The sequence below is a fragment of the Balaenoptera physalus genome, assembly GCF_965194825.1.
Source record: "Balaenoptera physalus genome assembly, chromosome: 9".
Taxonomy (NCBI): Eukaryota; Metazoa; Chordata; class Mammalia; order Artiodactyla; family Balaenopteridae; genus Balaenoptera; species Balaenoptera physalus.
Genome location: NC_138888.1, coordinates 70355403 through 70373787, shown reverse-complemented (window position 1 = coordinate 70373787; position 18385 = coordinate 70355403). Strand labels below are relative to the sequence as shown.

The 18385-nt window shown below is 35.3% G+C and overlaps 1 protein-coding gene across 3 annotated transcripts in view; it reads left to right on the top strand.

The window, feature by feature from the left end:
• The window catches only part of ZNF292 (zinc finger protein 292), a 92362-nt gene that overhangs the window by 50465 nt on the left and 23512 nt on the right, over positions 1–18385 (top strand). For 2 of the 3 annotated variants that reach the window (XM_082473925.1, XM_082473926.1), the window contains 2 exons: positions 1294–1429; positions 16782–16984. In XM_082473925.1, the coding sequence (XP_082330051.1) occupies positions 1294–1429; positions 16782–16984 (339 nt within the window). The remainder of the gene's footprint in view (positions 1–1293; positions 1430–16781; positions 16985–18385) is intronic. The other variant, XM_082473927.1, reaches the window with a different exon arrangement.

Genomic DNA, 18385 nt, shown 5'->3' with positions numbered 1-18385 from the left:
TAGATACTTAATAACTGTTGAAAGTGCCTTGTCCTGTTTGTCACATTGCAGCTAACTTTTTGATCATGCAATTTGTACTTCAGCATATCAGTAACGTGTCTCAGGTTTTTTTTCCAGCAAGTGATTATTTTTAGGTAAATGATTATCTCAGAACTTTTTTTCATTGTTTGGCACTCAGATACACTCTACCACAGAATTAGTTATATAAATAGTTTATATACAAATATAATACTGAATTCCTCATATTAATTTTGTTTGTCAACATAAGGTAAACTTTTCAACTTTCTTTTTTGAAACAATAGCACTACTTGATACTTTTTCATATGGTTTAATGAGGAGGAAATAACTCTTTAAATCCCAGTATGGAGCTCTCAGCAGTTGCTCAGAGAAAATTTCTTAAAGCACTTGAACTTGTTCAGTGAGATTTTTATGGTTTTGAGGAATAGACTTTTTATACAAACACAGCGTGCAGCTTTAAGAGTTTCCATGACACTTTGCTTTCATTTCAGAGCTTCCTCAGGCTTATTTTTTACCTGCTTAACAGCATTTGTTTTATTTTGCCTGTGTTTTAACTGTTTTTAAGCATCTCTTTACCCCACTAGAGGACAAGCCCCATAAACGGAGGGACTAGTTGCTCTCTTCCTTGATACTTTGCCCGTAGAAATTCTCAATAAACATTTTCTGAATTGAGTTAAAACTGTTGGTCTTTTGTGACCTGAAGAATATGCTAATTGCATGAACACTTGGAAACAACAAGTAAGCAAGGTTCAGTGTCAGCTTTAATAGGATGTTGTAAGGCTATATCATGAATAAATGAAAAATCATACATTTAGTTGTTTTCTTTTCATAAGTCCCTTTTATTGAAATATGTGTATACAAGTTGTCACTTAGGCCTTGATGCAGATTTGTCATTTGTTAATGATAGAAGTTTTTTTGGAAAATTTTTTACTAACACAGAGGATATAAAACGTGTAAGGTCTTTCATGCTATGGATACTCTAATAGCTTCCTTGAGAAATAACTTTGCTCTTGGTTTAGATTTTGGGGAGAAAATAATATGAACTTATTTCTAGAAATACATTTTATTTATTTAAAATTTATAATTAATGTAATTCTTATCCTTGAGATTCATCTTTAAAAATCAGAAGTAAAGGATTCAGCACTTTGTAATGTGACATGAAAATTTTAAGATTAAAGTCTTATTTTTCAAAAGTTTAGTATTATATTTAAAGCCTGATAAGCTTGCTTTTGAAAATCTGTTGTAATTCTTTGGATGTTTATTTAATATTTATAGGTAGCTCATGAAAAGCTGATGGAGAATGGCAGCTGTGAATTGCATTTTTTAGCTACTCTAGCTCAAGAGACTGGGGTGTGGAAAAACCCGGTACTGTGCACTATTCTTTCCCAGGAACCATTGGATAAGGATAAAGGTAAATTTTCTAGAGAGCAGAGAGAAAAAAAAAGAATCATTAGACTAGAAATAAGTACTTAAAACTGTTTTGATATAATTCATCTCAAGATATTCCAAGAAGGACCATTTAATTAAATTTTATGTGAGGTGCTTAAGGCCCTTCACCTTTTTTTTAATTGGGGGAAGATGTGTTTATAGGATTATATAATCTTAGAGTAACAGTTTTTTTCTCAACATTATTTTATCAGAGGAATTCCCTCTGAAACATCCTGACAGGTGGCAATCTAGCTTATATTTGATAACTAACTTATTTGACAGATGGAGAAGCAGAAACAGGGTAGTGAAATGATTTTCCTCAGAATAAGAAATTAATGCGGGAACTCTCCAATCTTCTGTCTCTGAGATTAGTAGTCTTTCTCAAACAGCTTTTTTCTCAGACTTACTTTATCCTGCTTTGTTATTATTGTATGAGCTTAGGCAACAAAGATCCCAGTCAAACTCAAACTGGCAGGTAGCCTATCAGAATTAGATGGCTAAATCACTAATATGTATAACACTTAATGTTCAGAATTCAAAAATTGTATGTGCTACGAAGAAGAGCACAATTATTGTCTTTGGTACTTTTCTTGAGATTATTTAGGAAAGTGCCCAGATTTCACCCCAAGTTTTCCCAAGATATTTAACTAGAGAAGTAAATAAGCTTCTTCCATTGTTTATTGATGTTTTCTTGTTGATTGATGGCAAACTCTAGGTATTTTGCTATATGATAGCAATTTCTGAAGGCTCTGAGAAAGGAGTGTAGGTTCATTGTTTGTTAACTCTTCTGGTACTTTGATATTTACCAAAAGGCTTCTCAGCTAATCTCGAAACTTCTCTTCAAGCTGGTTGTTCCTACCTGACTCCCCTCTTAACATTTCTCCGCATTTCTGGATAGTTTTAGCAGTGTTATCTGTTTCTTAGTTTTCACCAAAAGTTTATTTTTATTACCTCCCTTCCTTTGTGTATATCCACAGATTAGCTACATTGTTCTCAGACCCTCATTATTTAAAATAAGAAGAACAACAACAACATTTAAAAGTTGAGAATCTTAGAGGTTGTTTTGCCTTTGGCATATTAGTTTTTTATCCACAATATATTACCACCACCATGTTTTTATTCTTTTAACCAAATTATACTTTTTAGTCTTCCCAGCTTTGGAAATATTGGACGTATAATATATTAATAATAATATCAAATTACATTGTATAGTTCCTTACAGTTTGAAATGTGCTTTTATGTGCATGGTTTCATTTAGCCTTCACACTGATCCTGGGGAAAAAGTGGGATCTTTATTGTCCCTGTTTTACAGGTGAGAAAATGGAGGCTCAGAAAGATTAGTTGTCATTTCTACATCACATTGTCAGTGATGTGAGGTAGAGCCAGGAATTGAAGTGAGGTCCCCAGCTTCTCTCCTTTTTATATTATGCCACGTTGCACCCAGCCTAATAAAATAAAATTGCGCCTAGCTTAAATAATTAAATCCTTTTTTCTGTTGTCGGTTTCTGAAGACTGTCTTTGCCAAACTCACACATTATGCTAACGCAGAAAAATGGAACCTTTACCTTAGCAGAGATTTAAAATTTACCTTAAAAGAATATGTGCTAGTTTCCTTATTTGTTTAAATGTGCCTAACATTGTTTCTGTTAACAAATGTCTTTGCCTATCTCTGTGCTGCTTTATTCCATGGTCTTCACATGGCATAGCCACTGGAATAATTTGGACTGTGCAGGCAAAAGGAGTTTCTACAATAACAGATGGATTGTAGGTAGCCAGCTTTCAATACAACTCATGAAGCAACCAGAGAGATGTTACATGACTGAGAGACTCTGCAGCCATAATCTTTACTTGGTCCTCCATTATTTAGAATACTTCTTTGATGGGAGTTAGTCTGTGGGTAATCACATAGACTAGAAGTGTATGTTTATTTCCTCCTTTGAAAAACTTGAAGGGAATTAACATTTTACACATACATGCTAATTGATTTATATTTTCAAATTGGATGCTTCTACAGCATGTGGAACTTTTAGCTTTTTATATGATATATCCAGCCCCTTGGTTTAACCTACACTAGGCTATAGCAAGTTTGATGAGAAGAGCTAGAGCTCAGACAGTAATCAGTACACCGTAATAAGCTGTGCTCATTAGTTTGTTTATAGCAAAGCCTTTGAAGGTTTGATATACTGTTTGAACAGTAGATGATCCACTTAATCTTGATTTGTTTTAAATAATTAATTTTTATTGACTAATTTTAGAACTACTAAAGCCCAGATAAACCAAGAAATGCTCTTTGATTTAGGGACTGACGGTGTGTGGGACTAAATTAAAAATGCTGGTTTCACCTTAAGGTTTTAGTATCCTAGAATAAGATAACTCTAGTAACTAAATCAGCATAATTCAAGTAGATGTCCATTGAATATCACAGGATCTTTAGGCTTACATATTACTTTTGCTTTTCTTTAGTTATCTCAGAATTGGAAAGGCACTGAATGCACATTTATTTTTTACCCAATTTTAACTCCCTTCTAAAACATCACTGAGAAATAAATGGGCCTTTGCTTGAAGACTTCTAGAGAATGGTAACTGTGTAATTCAGTCCATTCATAGCCTGCTATTAGATAATCTTCATTGTGTAAATTGTGGAAAACTACATTCTTAGAGTTGCCATCCTTTGGCTCTAGTGCTACCCCTAAAGCCATACCTAACAAAGTACAAATCCCTCTTTCGTGCCGTAGCAGTTGAGATGCTTACGGATCGTCATCCTGTCTACACTTAGTCTTCTTTTATTCTAAAGACTAAAAGCCGTCCTGGTGTGGCATGATTTTAAATCTACAGTCATGATTCCTGACCTTTTAGTGCATTTTGTTTGTTGTTCTCACTCATGTGTAGTTCTCAAAACTTATGTGTACCCCAAATGCTATCTGGCAGGCTCTGAAGTCATTGGTACTCTCATCCCCTTCATCTTAGTGTGACTTAAGATGACGTTACCTTTTTGGGTAGCCTTACTCTCACAACTCAATGAGGTTACTAAAATCACAAAAATTAAAAAAAAAAAAAACTGCTCTTAAATTATTTACATTTTTATATGTTGTGTTTTGGCACACAAAGTAGTCTTTTTTCTTCTTCTTAATTTCACTGTGTTAGATCCATTCTGCCTCTGCAACTTGTCAATATCATTTAAAATCTTGGTTTTGTTAATTCAAGATTTTTGTCCTTCCCTGTTTAAGCAGATCTTATTAGCATACACTGTGTTGGCATCCAAGGTCTTTTTTTTTTTTTTTAATTCATTTTATTTATTTTTATTTTTGGCTGCGTTGGGTCTTCGTTGCTGTGTGTGGGCTTTCTCTGGTTGCGGCGAGCGGGGTCTACTCTTCGTTGTGGTGCACAGGCTTCTCGTTGCGGTGGCTTCTCTCATTGCGGAGCGCGGGCTTCAGTAGTTGTGGCATGCGGGCTCTAGTGCTCAGGCTCAGTAGTTGTGACTCACGGGCTTAGTGGCTCCGTGGCATGTGGGATCTTCCTGGGCCAGGGCTCGAACCTGTGTCCCCTGCATTGGCAGGCGGATTCTTAACCACTGTGCCACCAGGGAAGCCTGGCATCCAGGTTCTTGATAATAACCATTAAAAAGGTCATATCCAAAAACCTACCCTATGGGGTACTTATAGAAATCTTCTTGCTTGCCTTCAGTCTTTTAGCCAGTGCCCTTTGATTATGGTTGTTTCATCAAATAAACCTATTTCCTTATGTCTGGTCCATGGCTCTCCTTTTTGTCTATCAGGATTTGGTGAAAGACCACAAGAGGTATTTGGCTAGAGTTGTATTAAAGTAAGATTGTTTAATATTGAGGTTAGTCTGACCTAATTAATTTTTAAATTAACTTTTTATTTTAGAATAGTTTTAGATTTACAGAAAAATTGTGAAGAGTTTCCAAATAATCCACAACCATTTTTCCCAACTGTTAATATCTTACATTAGCATGATACATTTGTCACAATTAATAAACCAATATCGATACTTTGTTACTGACTAAAGTCCATACCTTATTCACATTTCCTTAGTTTTCACCTAATGTCCTTCTTCTGTTCCAGGATCCCACCCAGGATACCGTATTACATTTAGTTGACATATCTCCTTAGGCTCCTCTTGGCTGTGACAGTTTTTCAGACTTTCCTTGTTTTTGATGACCTTGACAGTTTTGAGGAGTACTGGTCAGGTATTTTGTATCCCCTCAATTGGGATGTGTCTGATGCTGCTCTCATGATTAGAACTGGGCTTATGGGTCTAGGGGAGAAAGACCACAGAGGTAAAGTGCCATTGTCATCACATCATACCAAAGGTACATATAATCAACATGATTTCTCACTGTTGGTGTTCACCTTGGTCACCTGGCTGAGGCAGTGTGTTTGTCAGGTTTCTCCACTGTGAAATTACTTCTTTCCCCCCCTTTCCATGCTGTACTCTTGGGAAAGAACTTACCTTGTACAGCCCACACTTAAGAGGTGGAGAGTTAAGCTCCACCTCCTCGAGGAGGCAGTATCTACACAGATTATTTGGAGTTCTCCACAGGAGATTTGTCTTTTCTTCCTTATCTGTCTATCTATCTGTTTAGTCAATATGGACTCATGAATATTTATTTTATACTTTGGTGATAATCCAGTACTACTTTATTTTGTTGCTCAAATAGTTCAGCTTTGGCCCCCAAGAACTCTTTGAGTTAACTTCTTTGACCCTTTGACATATCCCCATCATTGTGAGTTATGTTTTTTGTTTGAGTACTTCCTTGTTTTCTGGCACTAGAAGATGCTCCAGGCTTATCGTGCATATTTCCTGCCCTAATCCTAGAATCAGCTATTTCTCCAAGGAACCCTAGTTCCTTTTATTGGAGAATAGTATTGATATTAGAAACCAAGACCTGGTAATTGGGTGTGCTCATTGCTACTGAGATGTCATTGCCTCTAGGACCTCTCGGCAGACAAAGTAAGAAAATATATGTAAGTATAACTAATCTGTGTATGTACACATATCTATAAATGTTTCTATATGTAACCAGCTGTATCTATATTAAACTAAATGTGAGAGTTTATACTGATGTCTCCAACTCTGATCTATATCACATGTATCATTCTAGCCTTCTCTTCTTGCTTCCCTGTAACCTCTCACTTCAATAGAATGTCATATAATTGGAATCATACAGTATGTAGCCTTTTCAGACTTACTTCTCTTACCATTGGCCATCCATATACTTAGTCAATCCTAGTATACATGTATAGTGGTTTCAGAATTGATAACCTCTACCCCTGTGGGTCCGGTTCCTCTTTCCATTATTCTTGCTGACTCCACTCATCCAAAGTTAGGTGAGCACCCCGTTTTCTCACCTCTTTCAGTGAAGTTCTTTCATTACATTTGTAAGACAGATTCTTTTGCCATATTCTACGTTCTATCCTGGGCTTCCCAACCTCCTAAATATTTTCTTAAATTTGCATACCTTGAGTCCTTCTTCATGCTGTAAAGTTCTATGGGTTTTGACCAATGCATAGTATCATGTATCCACCATTACCGTATCATACAGAATAGTTTCACTGCCCTAAAAAAAATTAACTGTGCTTCACCGATTCAGCCCTCTCCAGAACACCTGACAACTACTAATCCACTTACTATCTCTATAGTATTGCTCTTTCGAGATTGTCATATAATTATAGACTTTTCAGTCTAGCTTCTTTCACTTAGCAATATGCATGTAACATTCATCTATGTCTTTGTGTGGCTTAATAGCTCGTTCCTTTTTATTGCTGAATAGTATTCCATTGTGTGAATGTACCATAGTTTGTTTATCCATTCACCTATTAAAGGACATCTTGTTTGCTGCCAGTTTGGGGCATTTATGAATAAAACTGCTATAAACATTGGCATGCAAGTTCTTGTGTGAACATAAGTTTTCACATCAGTTGGGTAAATACCTAGGAGTAAGATTGCTAGGTCATATGGTAGGACTATGTTTTGCTTTGTAAGAAACTGCCAAACTACCATTCTGCATGTTGCTCTACATTCTCACAGGCAATTGGTGTTGTCTATTTTGGGAATTTTAGCCATTCTAATGGGTGTGTAGTGATATCCCATTGTTGTTTTAATTTGTGTTCCTGTACTGACAAGTGATACTGCACATCTTTTCACATGAGTATTTGCCATCTGTATATCTTCTTGGGAGAGGCATCCATTTATCTTCTGCCTGCTTTTTAATTGTGTTGTATTCTTATTTTTTAAAAATTTTTATTGGCGTATAGTTGACTTACAATGTTGTGTTAGTTTCTGCTGTACAGCAAAGTGAATCAGTTATACATATACATGTATCCACTCTTTTTTAGATTCTTTTCCCATATAGGTCATTACAGAGTATTGAGTACAGTTCCCTGTGCTATACAGTAGGTTCTTATTAGTTATCTGTTTTATATATAGTAGTGTGTACATGTCAATCCCAATCTCCCAATTTATCCCTGCTCTCCCTTTCCCCCTTGGTAACCATAAGTTTGTTTTCTACATCTGTGACTCTGTTTCTGTCTTGTAAATAGGTTCATTTGTACCATCTTTTTGGATTCCACATATAAGCGTATCCATACGATATTTGTCTTTCTCCATACGATATTTGACTTACTTCACTCAGTATGACAATCTCTAGGTCCATCCATTGTTTTCTTATTGTTGAGTCACAGTTCTTTGTTATATTTTGATACAAGTCCTTTAGCAGATAGGAGTTTTGCAGATATATTCAGTTTACTCTGTGGCTTGTCCTTTTTCTTTACAGTGCCTTTCAGAGAGCAGAAGTTTTAAATTTTAATAAAGTCCAACTTATCATTTTTTTCTTTCATGGATTGTGCTTTTGGTGTTTTATCTAAAAATAATTACCAAACCCAAGGTCATATAGATTTTTCTCCTGTTTTCTCCCAGAAGTTTTATAGTTTTGCATTTTATATTTGGGTCTGTGATACATTTTGAATTAACTTTTATAAAAGTGTAACCTAATTTATGTTTGATGAATCTGTCTTGGCTCTTAACAGTCATGCTTTTTTTCCTGACTACTCACAAGCCATGTTTTTAATATATTAATTTTGAGACTCTTAGGAATATATCTATTCCTCTAGTCTACAGTTTGCAAAATATACCTTAAGCCCTATTTTGAAAATTACATCTTCCCATCTATTTCCATTTTCTCCATTGTTTGTTCTACCTTTTCAATTTAAAGCTTTTTATCAGAACCACCATAAGAATAAAGGAATCCTCTTTTTCTCTGTCATCATAAATAATACATAATCAAACCCAAGGAGCAGACCCTTCTGAAGAAGTAACCCATCTCCACCAATTTGATCACATTCAACTTTTTTGGTGAGCTAGGGGTCATCTTGAGTTTTAGCTGTAATAACAGTTCGCATAGGTTAGTACCAGGTGCTGACACTCATGGTGCACGCATCCTTGGTCCTGAGCCTGCTGCTTTTCCTTCTTTTGTATATGTCATTATTGTAAAATCTAAACTCTGAAAGAGCTCCCTATTAACAGTCACACTGAATTCCTTCAGCCCTTTCCCTTCCACTTCTATTGTGGAATAATTTGCAATTGCATAAATTGTATTTTTATCAGCTTGCCCGTTCTTTCTTGAATCCTAAGCCCTGTGGTTCTCTCTCTTTTTTTTTGAACCCCTTGGTTTTCAAAGGAAATTTCTAAAGCTTCAGCTTTTCCACAGTACTTATAAATCCTCCAGAGCTTTGTGAGAAAATGTCTTCTTTTCAGTAATAAACTTTGCATTTTAAAATGAGCAGGGAAAAAGTGCTGCTAGGTTTACCCGATATTAACATACGTAAAATGTAATAATATTTTAAAGGGAGAGGAGATGGGAGGAGAGAACAAATGATAACTAATAATTTCCAGGTAAATAGTGTGAGGCCAGATCTGATTCCATGCAGCTGAATTTGTTTTCTAATAGTAAATCTCCAGTTCTTTTGCTCATTGATACTTTTCCTATATTTTTCATGTGTGTGTTTATATCTTTACCTGTCTGTGTTAGAGAATACCAAAAGGGGTGATTCTGAGACCTAGACTTACATCTGTTGATGGTTTTTTTGTGTGTGTTAGGACATTTCTTATAGAAAGTCACTAAAAAGAACACCTTATCGACTATATATACATTTAGTACTCTTAGAAATACAGTTTTCTTAACTTGTTTCTATTTGGTTGTCTTTTTTTTTTGCCTTGTCTCTCCCTTTTGCTCTTAACTGACCTTGTTATAAAAAATAAATCAGTGGAGCATTTTAGATTTTATTTTTAAAAATCACTGCTAAATTAGATTGCCTTGTGTTTAGGTTTTACTTGTGTATAACCCTTATTAGATCATTGAGGATCAGTGACTCTGGATAGAATTAAGCTGATAGAACTTAACTGCAGTAAAATTGTGAAAGTGTTCACTCTCCCATTTCAGGCTGATGCTTTATTTTGCATTTTGTTAACCTTAATAATATTCTACTATTACATAATGAGATATAATATGGTGACCACCAAGATTTTATTTTTACTAAAAATGATTTTAAAACATACACTAATTGGCTTTTCTAAACATCCTAGAAAAATTCATTATTTCTGTTCTAATGAGTGTATTTCATAATGATGTTACATGGATAAAGTTGTCAGAATTTAATCAAATGTAATAGTAATAATTCAATCTTATTTCACACAAATTTTAGGGTTACATATTTACTAGGTTCATCTATATTATGGAACATTTTTTTAATGTTTAAAAATTCTGATTTATATCGGTCATGTCAAAGAATCAGTTATGATCATAATGTTTCAGACTTAATGACAAAGCAAGCAACATGATTTAAGAAATTCTGAAATCTTCAAGTGAAAATTCTATTTCTTGTGTATGTAGCTTGTTCTTCCAGGAAAAGGTGAGAGGTCAGGTGAAGATTAAGACTGTCCCTAACTGGTAATTTGAACGCTGAAATATACTTACCTTAGAGCAGTGGTTCTTAATCCTGGCAGTGCTTAAATCGCCTGGAGAGTTTTTAGACATACCTGTGCTGGAGGCCTACCACAGACCAATTAAGTTAGAGTCTCTGGGTTTGAGCCCCTGGTATTAGTACTTTTTAGAAGTCAAGATAATTGTACAGCCAGTGTTAAGAACCACTGATGTAGAGTTTAAAGTGTTATGTGTTTTTTTGTGTTTTTTTAAAGATGAAAGTTACTTTAATTTATTTTTATTTATTTATTTATTTTTGGCTGTGTTGGGTCTTCGTTTCTGTGCGAGGGCTTTCTCTAGTTGCGGCAAGCGGGGGCCACTCTTCATCGCGGTGTGCGGGGCTCTCACTATCGCGGCCTCTCCAGTTGCGGAGCCCAGGCTCCAGACGCGCAGGCTCAGCAGTTGTGGCTCACGGGCCTAGTTGCTCCGCGGCATGTGGGACCTTCCCAGACCAGGGCTCGAACCCGTGTCCCCTGCATTGGCAGGCAGAGTCCCAACCACTGCGCCACCAGGGAAGCCCCAAGTGTTATGTTTTTATTAAATTTCTGAATTTGGATTTTTTGTCTAACAATGCTGAATTGATTTTTTTTTTTTTTTTTTTTAAATAACCCAACTTTATTTATTTATTTATTTTTTTAATTTTATTTATTTTATTTATGGCTGTGTTGGGTCTTCGTTTCTGTGCGAGGGCTTTCTCTAGTGTAGCAAGCGGGGGCCACTCTTCATCGCGGTGCGCGGGCCTCTCACTATCGCGGCCTCACTTGTTGCGGAGCACAGGCTCCAGACACGCAGGCTCAGTAATTGTGGCTCACGGGCCCAGTTGCTCCGCGGCATGTGGGATCTTCCCAAACCAGGGCTCGAACCCGTGTCCCCTGCATTGGCAGGCAGATTCTCAACCACTGCGCCACCAGGGAAGCCCCGCTGAATTGATTTTTAATGCATTTTTTTCTTGTGGTAAAAAAACAACATAAAATGTACCATTTAATCATTTCGAAGTGTACAGTTCAGTAGTGTTAAGTATGTTCATAATGTTTTGAAACAGATCTCCAGAACTTTTTCATCTTGCAAAATTAAGCCCTGTTTTAAACAACAACTGCCCCCTTTCCCCATCCTTCACTCCCAGCCCCTGGTTAATCAACATTCTACTTTTTGTTTCTATGACTTTGACTACTTTAGATACGTCATAGAAGTGGAATCATACTGTATTTACCTTTTTGTGAGTGGCTTATTTCACTTAGCATAATGTCCTCGAGATTCAACTGTGTTGTAGCATGTGACAGGATTTCCTTCTTTTTTAAAGGTGAATAATACTGCATCATATGTATATACCACATTTGTTTATCCATTTATCTATTGATGGACATTGGATTGCTTCTGCCTCTTGGCCCTTGTGAGTAGTGCTGCTATGAACATGGGAGTGCAGATATCTCTCTGAGACCCTCCTTTCACTTCTTTTGTGTACATAACCAGAAGTGGGATAGCTGTACCACATGGTAGTTCTATTTCTAATTTTCTGAGGAACTTCTATACTGTTTTCCTTAGAGGTTGCATCATTTTATAGTCCTGTCAATAGTGTACAAAGGTTCCAATTTCTCCACATCCTCACCAACACTTATTTTCTGTTTTTTTGTTTTGTTTTGCTTTGTTTTTGATAATAGCCATTCTTTTGGCTGTGAAGTGATATCTCATTGTAGCTTTGCTTTGTGTTTCTCTGGTGATTAGTGACGTTGAGCATTTTTTCATATGCTTGTTGGCCATTTGTATATAATCTTCGGAGAAATGTCTATTCAAATCCTTTGCCCATTTTCAATTGGATTATTTGATTTTTGTTGTCGTTGTTGAGTTGTAGGAGTTCTTATATATTCTGGACATTAACCCCTTATCAGATATATGATTTGCATATATTTTCTCCCATTCTGTACGTTGCCTTTTCACTCTGTTGCTTCTGTCCTTTGATATGTAAAAGTTAACTTTGATGTAGTCTCATTTGTTTTTGTTGTTGTTGTTTGTACCTTGTTATCATATCCAATAAATCATTGCCAAATCCAGTATCTTGATGCTTTTCCCCATTGTTTTCTTCTAGGAATTTTATAGTTTTGGGTCTTATATTTAGGTCTTTAATTCATTTCAGGTTTGTTTTTTTATATGGTGTAAGATAAGGGTCCAGCTTCATTCTCTTGCATGTGGATATCCAGTTTTCCCAACACCATTTGTTGAAAAGACTATCATTTTCCTATTGAGTGGTCTTGGCACCTCATTGAAGATTATTTGACCATATAGTGAGGGTTTATTTCTGGGTTTTTTCTATTCTGTTGCATCGTCTACATGCCTATCTGTGTGCCAGTTTTGATTAGCTTTGTAGTATATTTGAAGTGAGGAAGTGTGAGACCTCCAACTTTGTTCTCTTTCAAAATTGTTTTGGCTATTTGGGGTCCCTTAAGATTCCGTATGAATTTTAGGATAAATTTTTCTATCTCTACAAAATAGCCATTGCAGTTTTGTTGGGATTACATAGAATCTGTAGATTGCTTTGGGTAGTTGGACATCTTAACAGTATTAAGTCTTCCAGTCCATGAACATGGGGATCTTTCCATTTACTTGTGTCATCTTTAATTTCTTTCAGCAATGTTTTACAGGTTTTAGTGCACGAGTCTTTCACTCTCTTGGTTAGGTGTATTCCTAAGTACTTTATTCTTTTTGTTGCTATTATAAATGGAATTGTTTTCTGAATTTCCTTTTCAGATTGTTCATTGTTAGTGAATAGAAATGCAACTTATTTTTGTGTTTTGATTTTTATATCCTACAACTTTGCTAAATTCGTTTATTAGTTCTAATAGTTTTTTGTTTTTTGGGTAGAATCTTTAGGGTTTTCTACCTATAAGATGATGCCATCTGCAATCAGATGATTTTATTTCTTCCTTTCCAGTTTGGATGCCTTTTATTTCTTGCCCAATCAATCTTGCTGAATAAATTTTAAAAGAAAATATAAATTGTATTTTTAAAAAGAAATAGGTGATGCAGATTCATGTAGGCCATGATGGTAATTTTGGAATTTACCCTTTGAAGGCAGAGGGATGCCACTTGGGGGTTTTAACTAGGAGAAGACAGTCGAGCGTGTGCTTTAGGAAAAAGAAAAGGCACCCTCAGTCCTAGTGGAGATGTGATGTAAAGAGGAAGAGCGGCTGCAGAAGACTAGTAGAGTGCAACAAAGTGGTCTGATAGATAAATGATTTGGGCTGGGAGGTGGGGGTCAGTGAGTGGTTGGCGTAGGGATGGAGAAAAATGAATAGGATTGAGTACTTAGGAGTTAGAAGTGACAGGATTATATGGTGGATTGTAGGTTAGGATGAGGAGGAGGCAGAAGAGAACAATTTTAATGCCAACTCTTAGTTCTGGGTTGAGATACCACATACTGTGGTATAGAGATTTTTGTATGCAGAGTTTGAGATGCTTGTGAAACAGCTACCCGGAGATACTGCAAGGGGAATTGTGAGCAAATCTGAGTGTGGAGATATATACCCAGTAAACAGGTTGACTCCACTTTGTGGGGGGAATCCAGGACCTAGTCCTAAGTTTTGGTGCATGGTACATGATCAGTTAATATTTGGATAAAGATTTATCACAAATATTCAACTTATATATTGTAATATATTTAAAATTATCTTCCATGTTTTTCTTTTTTACTATTATGTAAGTAGCATTTTATGGGAAGAAGGGCATTATTACTTTCTTAATTGAACTGGCTGGGTATCATTCATTTACATTGCCATTTTATGTCATCCAGCTCTCGATAGGCTTGAATGTAGTAAAACCTGCTTTTTTCCCCCAAGTACATAAATACAGACAAAATAGATAAAAAGGCTACACAAGTAAAATTCAAGGTATTTTTTCGTTTTCTGGGATGGGGATGGGTAAAGCAGGGTAGGGAGTGAAATTTTATGTGACTAGGTACTCAAGGATAAAGATAACAAAACTTGTTTCATAAGTCTGGTAGTCTTTGATGTGCTATTATAACTCTGTAAGGAAAACATGTCCTGGAGTAGAGAGAAATAGAGAAAGATACAGAGGAATTGGGACAAGGAAAGCAGTACAAGAAAAATGGAGAAAAGAGAGGGGGAGTGAGGGGAGTGAGTTTCCCTTCCCTGAGGGAGAAGTTCTGAATTGAGTGTTGTTGAATGTAATCTAATTTTGATCTGTTTGAAACATGAGCTTCAGAATACATTATTACTTTCCTTTAAAAGCTAATGCTACTTCACAGCTCTTTACTGCTGTGTAGTGCTGTTCTGATAACTAGTAGACACACTAGTTAAATAAGATTTTTTTTTTTTTTTCTCATCACACCACTGTGTTAAGGCGGAAGTTGCAAGACCCCATTATTCTGGTCCTCGTTCTGTCATTAACTGGCTTTATGACCCTAGACGGTCACTTGCCTTCTGTGAGCCTCAGTTTACTCATCTGCCAAATGATGGAGCTGGACAAAATGATCTATAAAGTTCCTTCTGCTCTAATATTCTGTATTTCTTTGAAATCAATTTTGCCCTAAGTGTGGCAAAGGTTTCCCATTGTTTAAAAAAACACACACACAAGTATGTTTTTGGAATGTATAATAATAGCATATATTTTACTATACTTGTTAGTACAGAAATTATTTTGTATAATTTGTCATTCTAACTATACATGCTGCTCTTTGAGATTTTAGGGACTATTTGAAATTCCTCCTATTAAGATTGTCATTAGTTTTGTTAAAAATCTTGCCACCTTTAAATAATGTCTTTGCCATGATCTTCAGAGTTTGTTGATTATGAGTTTTTGTGGGAGTATTTGAAATAATTCCCAGACTTTTTATTGCTAGAGTTTCCTGGAAACTCAAGCTGTATTTTAAAGTCTGTGACTTATAGCCGGAATAACTTTGTTTTAACTCTTCTTTCCTTAAAGTTGTCATTGAAAATCTTTACAGATTTTACTTTGGCCATTGAACTAAACTGTGAAAAGGTATTTGCCATATAACTGTCTTAACCAGGATCGTGTCATATTAAAAAAAGAAAAGTAATGCCCTGTATATGTCAGACATATCATCAGAGGCACCAGAGGGTTATGCAGATAGTGGTATTTATCTGTGTTCAGTCTTTATACTTTTTGGTTTAGTTTAATATGTAAAGAATAGAGAGTAGCAGGTACAAAGGTCTAGACTTCAAGAAAAGGATGAAATTTGTGATCCTGTGTTAAATTGCTTACATGCTCATGGTTTTAATACTGAGGAGCCGTAATCATACTATTTTATAGAAGAGCATTTTCATAGTGGAGTACAGTTAGATCTAAATAATAAAGGTACTAGAGGGTAGCAAAGGATATTTAAAGAAGGGAAGAACATCTCTTATTTTCCATCTTCTAACCCACAACTTACTTACTAGACATGTCTTCCAGTCTGTTCACAAGTGAGAAACTGTGTATTTTATAGTATTTATAGGGCATTTAAAATTTTATTACTGAAAGCCTTCCAAAGGTTTCCAGCTAGCCATCACCAAGTAAATTTTTAAACACGATTTTCATCCTGGTAAAGAAAACTTAGGGAAAAGTTTAAATTTGCATTTGTTAAAATTTAAAATTTCCTTCACCAAAAAAAAAAAGTTAAATTTTTATTTGTAGTTGATCAAACAAGCACTAGGAAATATAAGATTTCAACAGAATAGAATTTTATTATGCAAGTGTTGAGGTTTGTTGATTGGTATTTTAAAAACCCGCAGAACTTTCAGCAGACTACCCCCACCCCCTTATTTATTTTTCTGTAGATATTTAAATTTGTTCTGAAACACTCATTAAGGCAAGATAGACTTCACCTTTGTAAAATGAAAAATACATCAACAGTATTGAACACAATATTAGCTGAATTTCATCTTCTTGAATATCCAAACATCCTTTTGTGGTTTCCCATGTAAGTGTGTAATGTCCTAACTCTGCAAATTTCTAGAAATGCTAACGCCTGGTATTCAAGAATAAATGCTGTGGGGAAAAGAATTTAGTATAATTTTAATAACACTGAGTTTCAGAATTCAATGCAAAATTATTTTTTAAAATCAGGAATTTAACTCACCTCATTGTAAGTGGTACTTTCAGGGGCAAAAATATTTAATGCAGCTCTAAAAAGTTAGCAGCATAACTCCTTCTGCTTATAAGATCAAGTATTTTGTGATAGCCTGAGACTAATAGGAAACTGCAACAACAACAAAAAAGAGTTTTAGTTTCTGTGCTTTAAAAAAATATTCCTTATAAGTATTTGTATTGCAAATGAACTATTACCAAATGTTAATAATCTATTATGTCTTGTTTTTTAAAGTGAATGAATTTTTAGCTTTTGAGGGTCCCATCTTGTTGGATATGAGAATTAAACATCTAATCAAAACAGATCAGTTAAGTCAAGCAACTGCTCTAGCAAAGCTGTGTTCTGACCATCCAGAGATTGGTACAAAAGGTAGTTTTAAGCAAACTTACCTTGTCTGTCTTTGTACATCATCACCAAATGAAAAGTTAATCGAAGAGGTGAGTATCTTTTCTTTTGTTAGTAATTATTTTTTAAAGTCAAGAAAATAATTTTTAATTAGATTAGAATGTCTTTGACTTCCCTTTCTCTTAGTGAAGAGCCGTTGTTGTCAGTCTTAAATCTGGGGTGTGCTCTTAGATAGTGATTCTAAGCAGCTTTCAGAGTTATACGTAAACGTTTCATCTGGCTTCTATTTTAAATAATTTGGCTCTTTTAACTGCTTTGGCTAAATTATGGGAAAGATGGTGGTAGCTTAATTTAGTTAGGATGTTTATTAGTGTTTGGGCCTTAATTTCAGTTTTACCTGACTTCAGGATACTTGCAGATTTTTTTCTAACTGGCTAATTTAAGTAACTTAAAAAATTTATATGACTTCCCGCTAGGAGTACTTTCTCTCTCTCTTTCTCTCTCTATATATATCTTTCTCTCTTTATCTATCTATCTATATAAATATTTTATTTGCATACTTAATGTAAAACTTTTTCTTTGTAAGACAGGTGATTCTGGTTTTTTTTTTACTTCTAGTTGGCATAAAGCATAGTATTCATGTATTTGTGTATTTTATACTACAGAATTCAAAAAGTAGAATCATGATCCAAATGGGAATTTTGCAATTGGAGGACTCATAATTCCAAAATGAAGTTGGAGACAGGGTAGGAGAATTGAAAGCTGTTGATCAAAAAACAGGGAATATGTATATAAAGAGTATAGATAAACTATAATACATTGGACAGTGTTGTGTGAACATTTAATGTACATGTGTCTTATATCTCTAATATAAGTATCTTTCGATTCCAGAGCAATAGAGAATGGAGAACAAAGGGATTGTGGGACAGATTTTAGGATATACAAAGGGAAAAGCTGAGATAAACAACAGAGAAGACAGTTAACAGAGCATGCATGATCCCCTGAGTAGTCAGAGAGAGATTGTAATCAGAGTCCAGAAGAAGGATAACCTCAGACAGAAAGCTAAATGCCCACGTGAGGTTAGAGGTTGTAATTATAATGGTGATTGACTTTTCTTGAGAATAGAAAATAAAGAGGAAGATGATAGCCTTGGACTGAGATTAGAAATAAGCCTGTTGTGTATGTTGAGGATAATGAGCATACTGGGAGAGTGATGCCTGGTAATTTCTAGGCCAGGTAGAGTAGAGCCAAGGGCTCTAGCTTAGGGGAGATATCATTAGTTTAGACCTTAGCTGTTTTTTTCTTTAATATTTCTCTTTTGTCTCAGGTAATGGCTTTTTAATCGCTGTATAACAGGAGCTAAATAGAAGATTGAAATTTTCATATTAGTTCAGGATAACTCTGTAGACAAGTTCATTGGCAGATGTATCAAGTTTCTTGGGATAACAGCCTTTGAAATGTGTGTAACATTGTTTTTTAGTCTTTAAATAAAT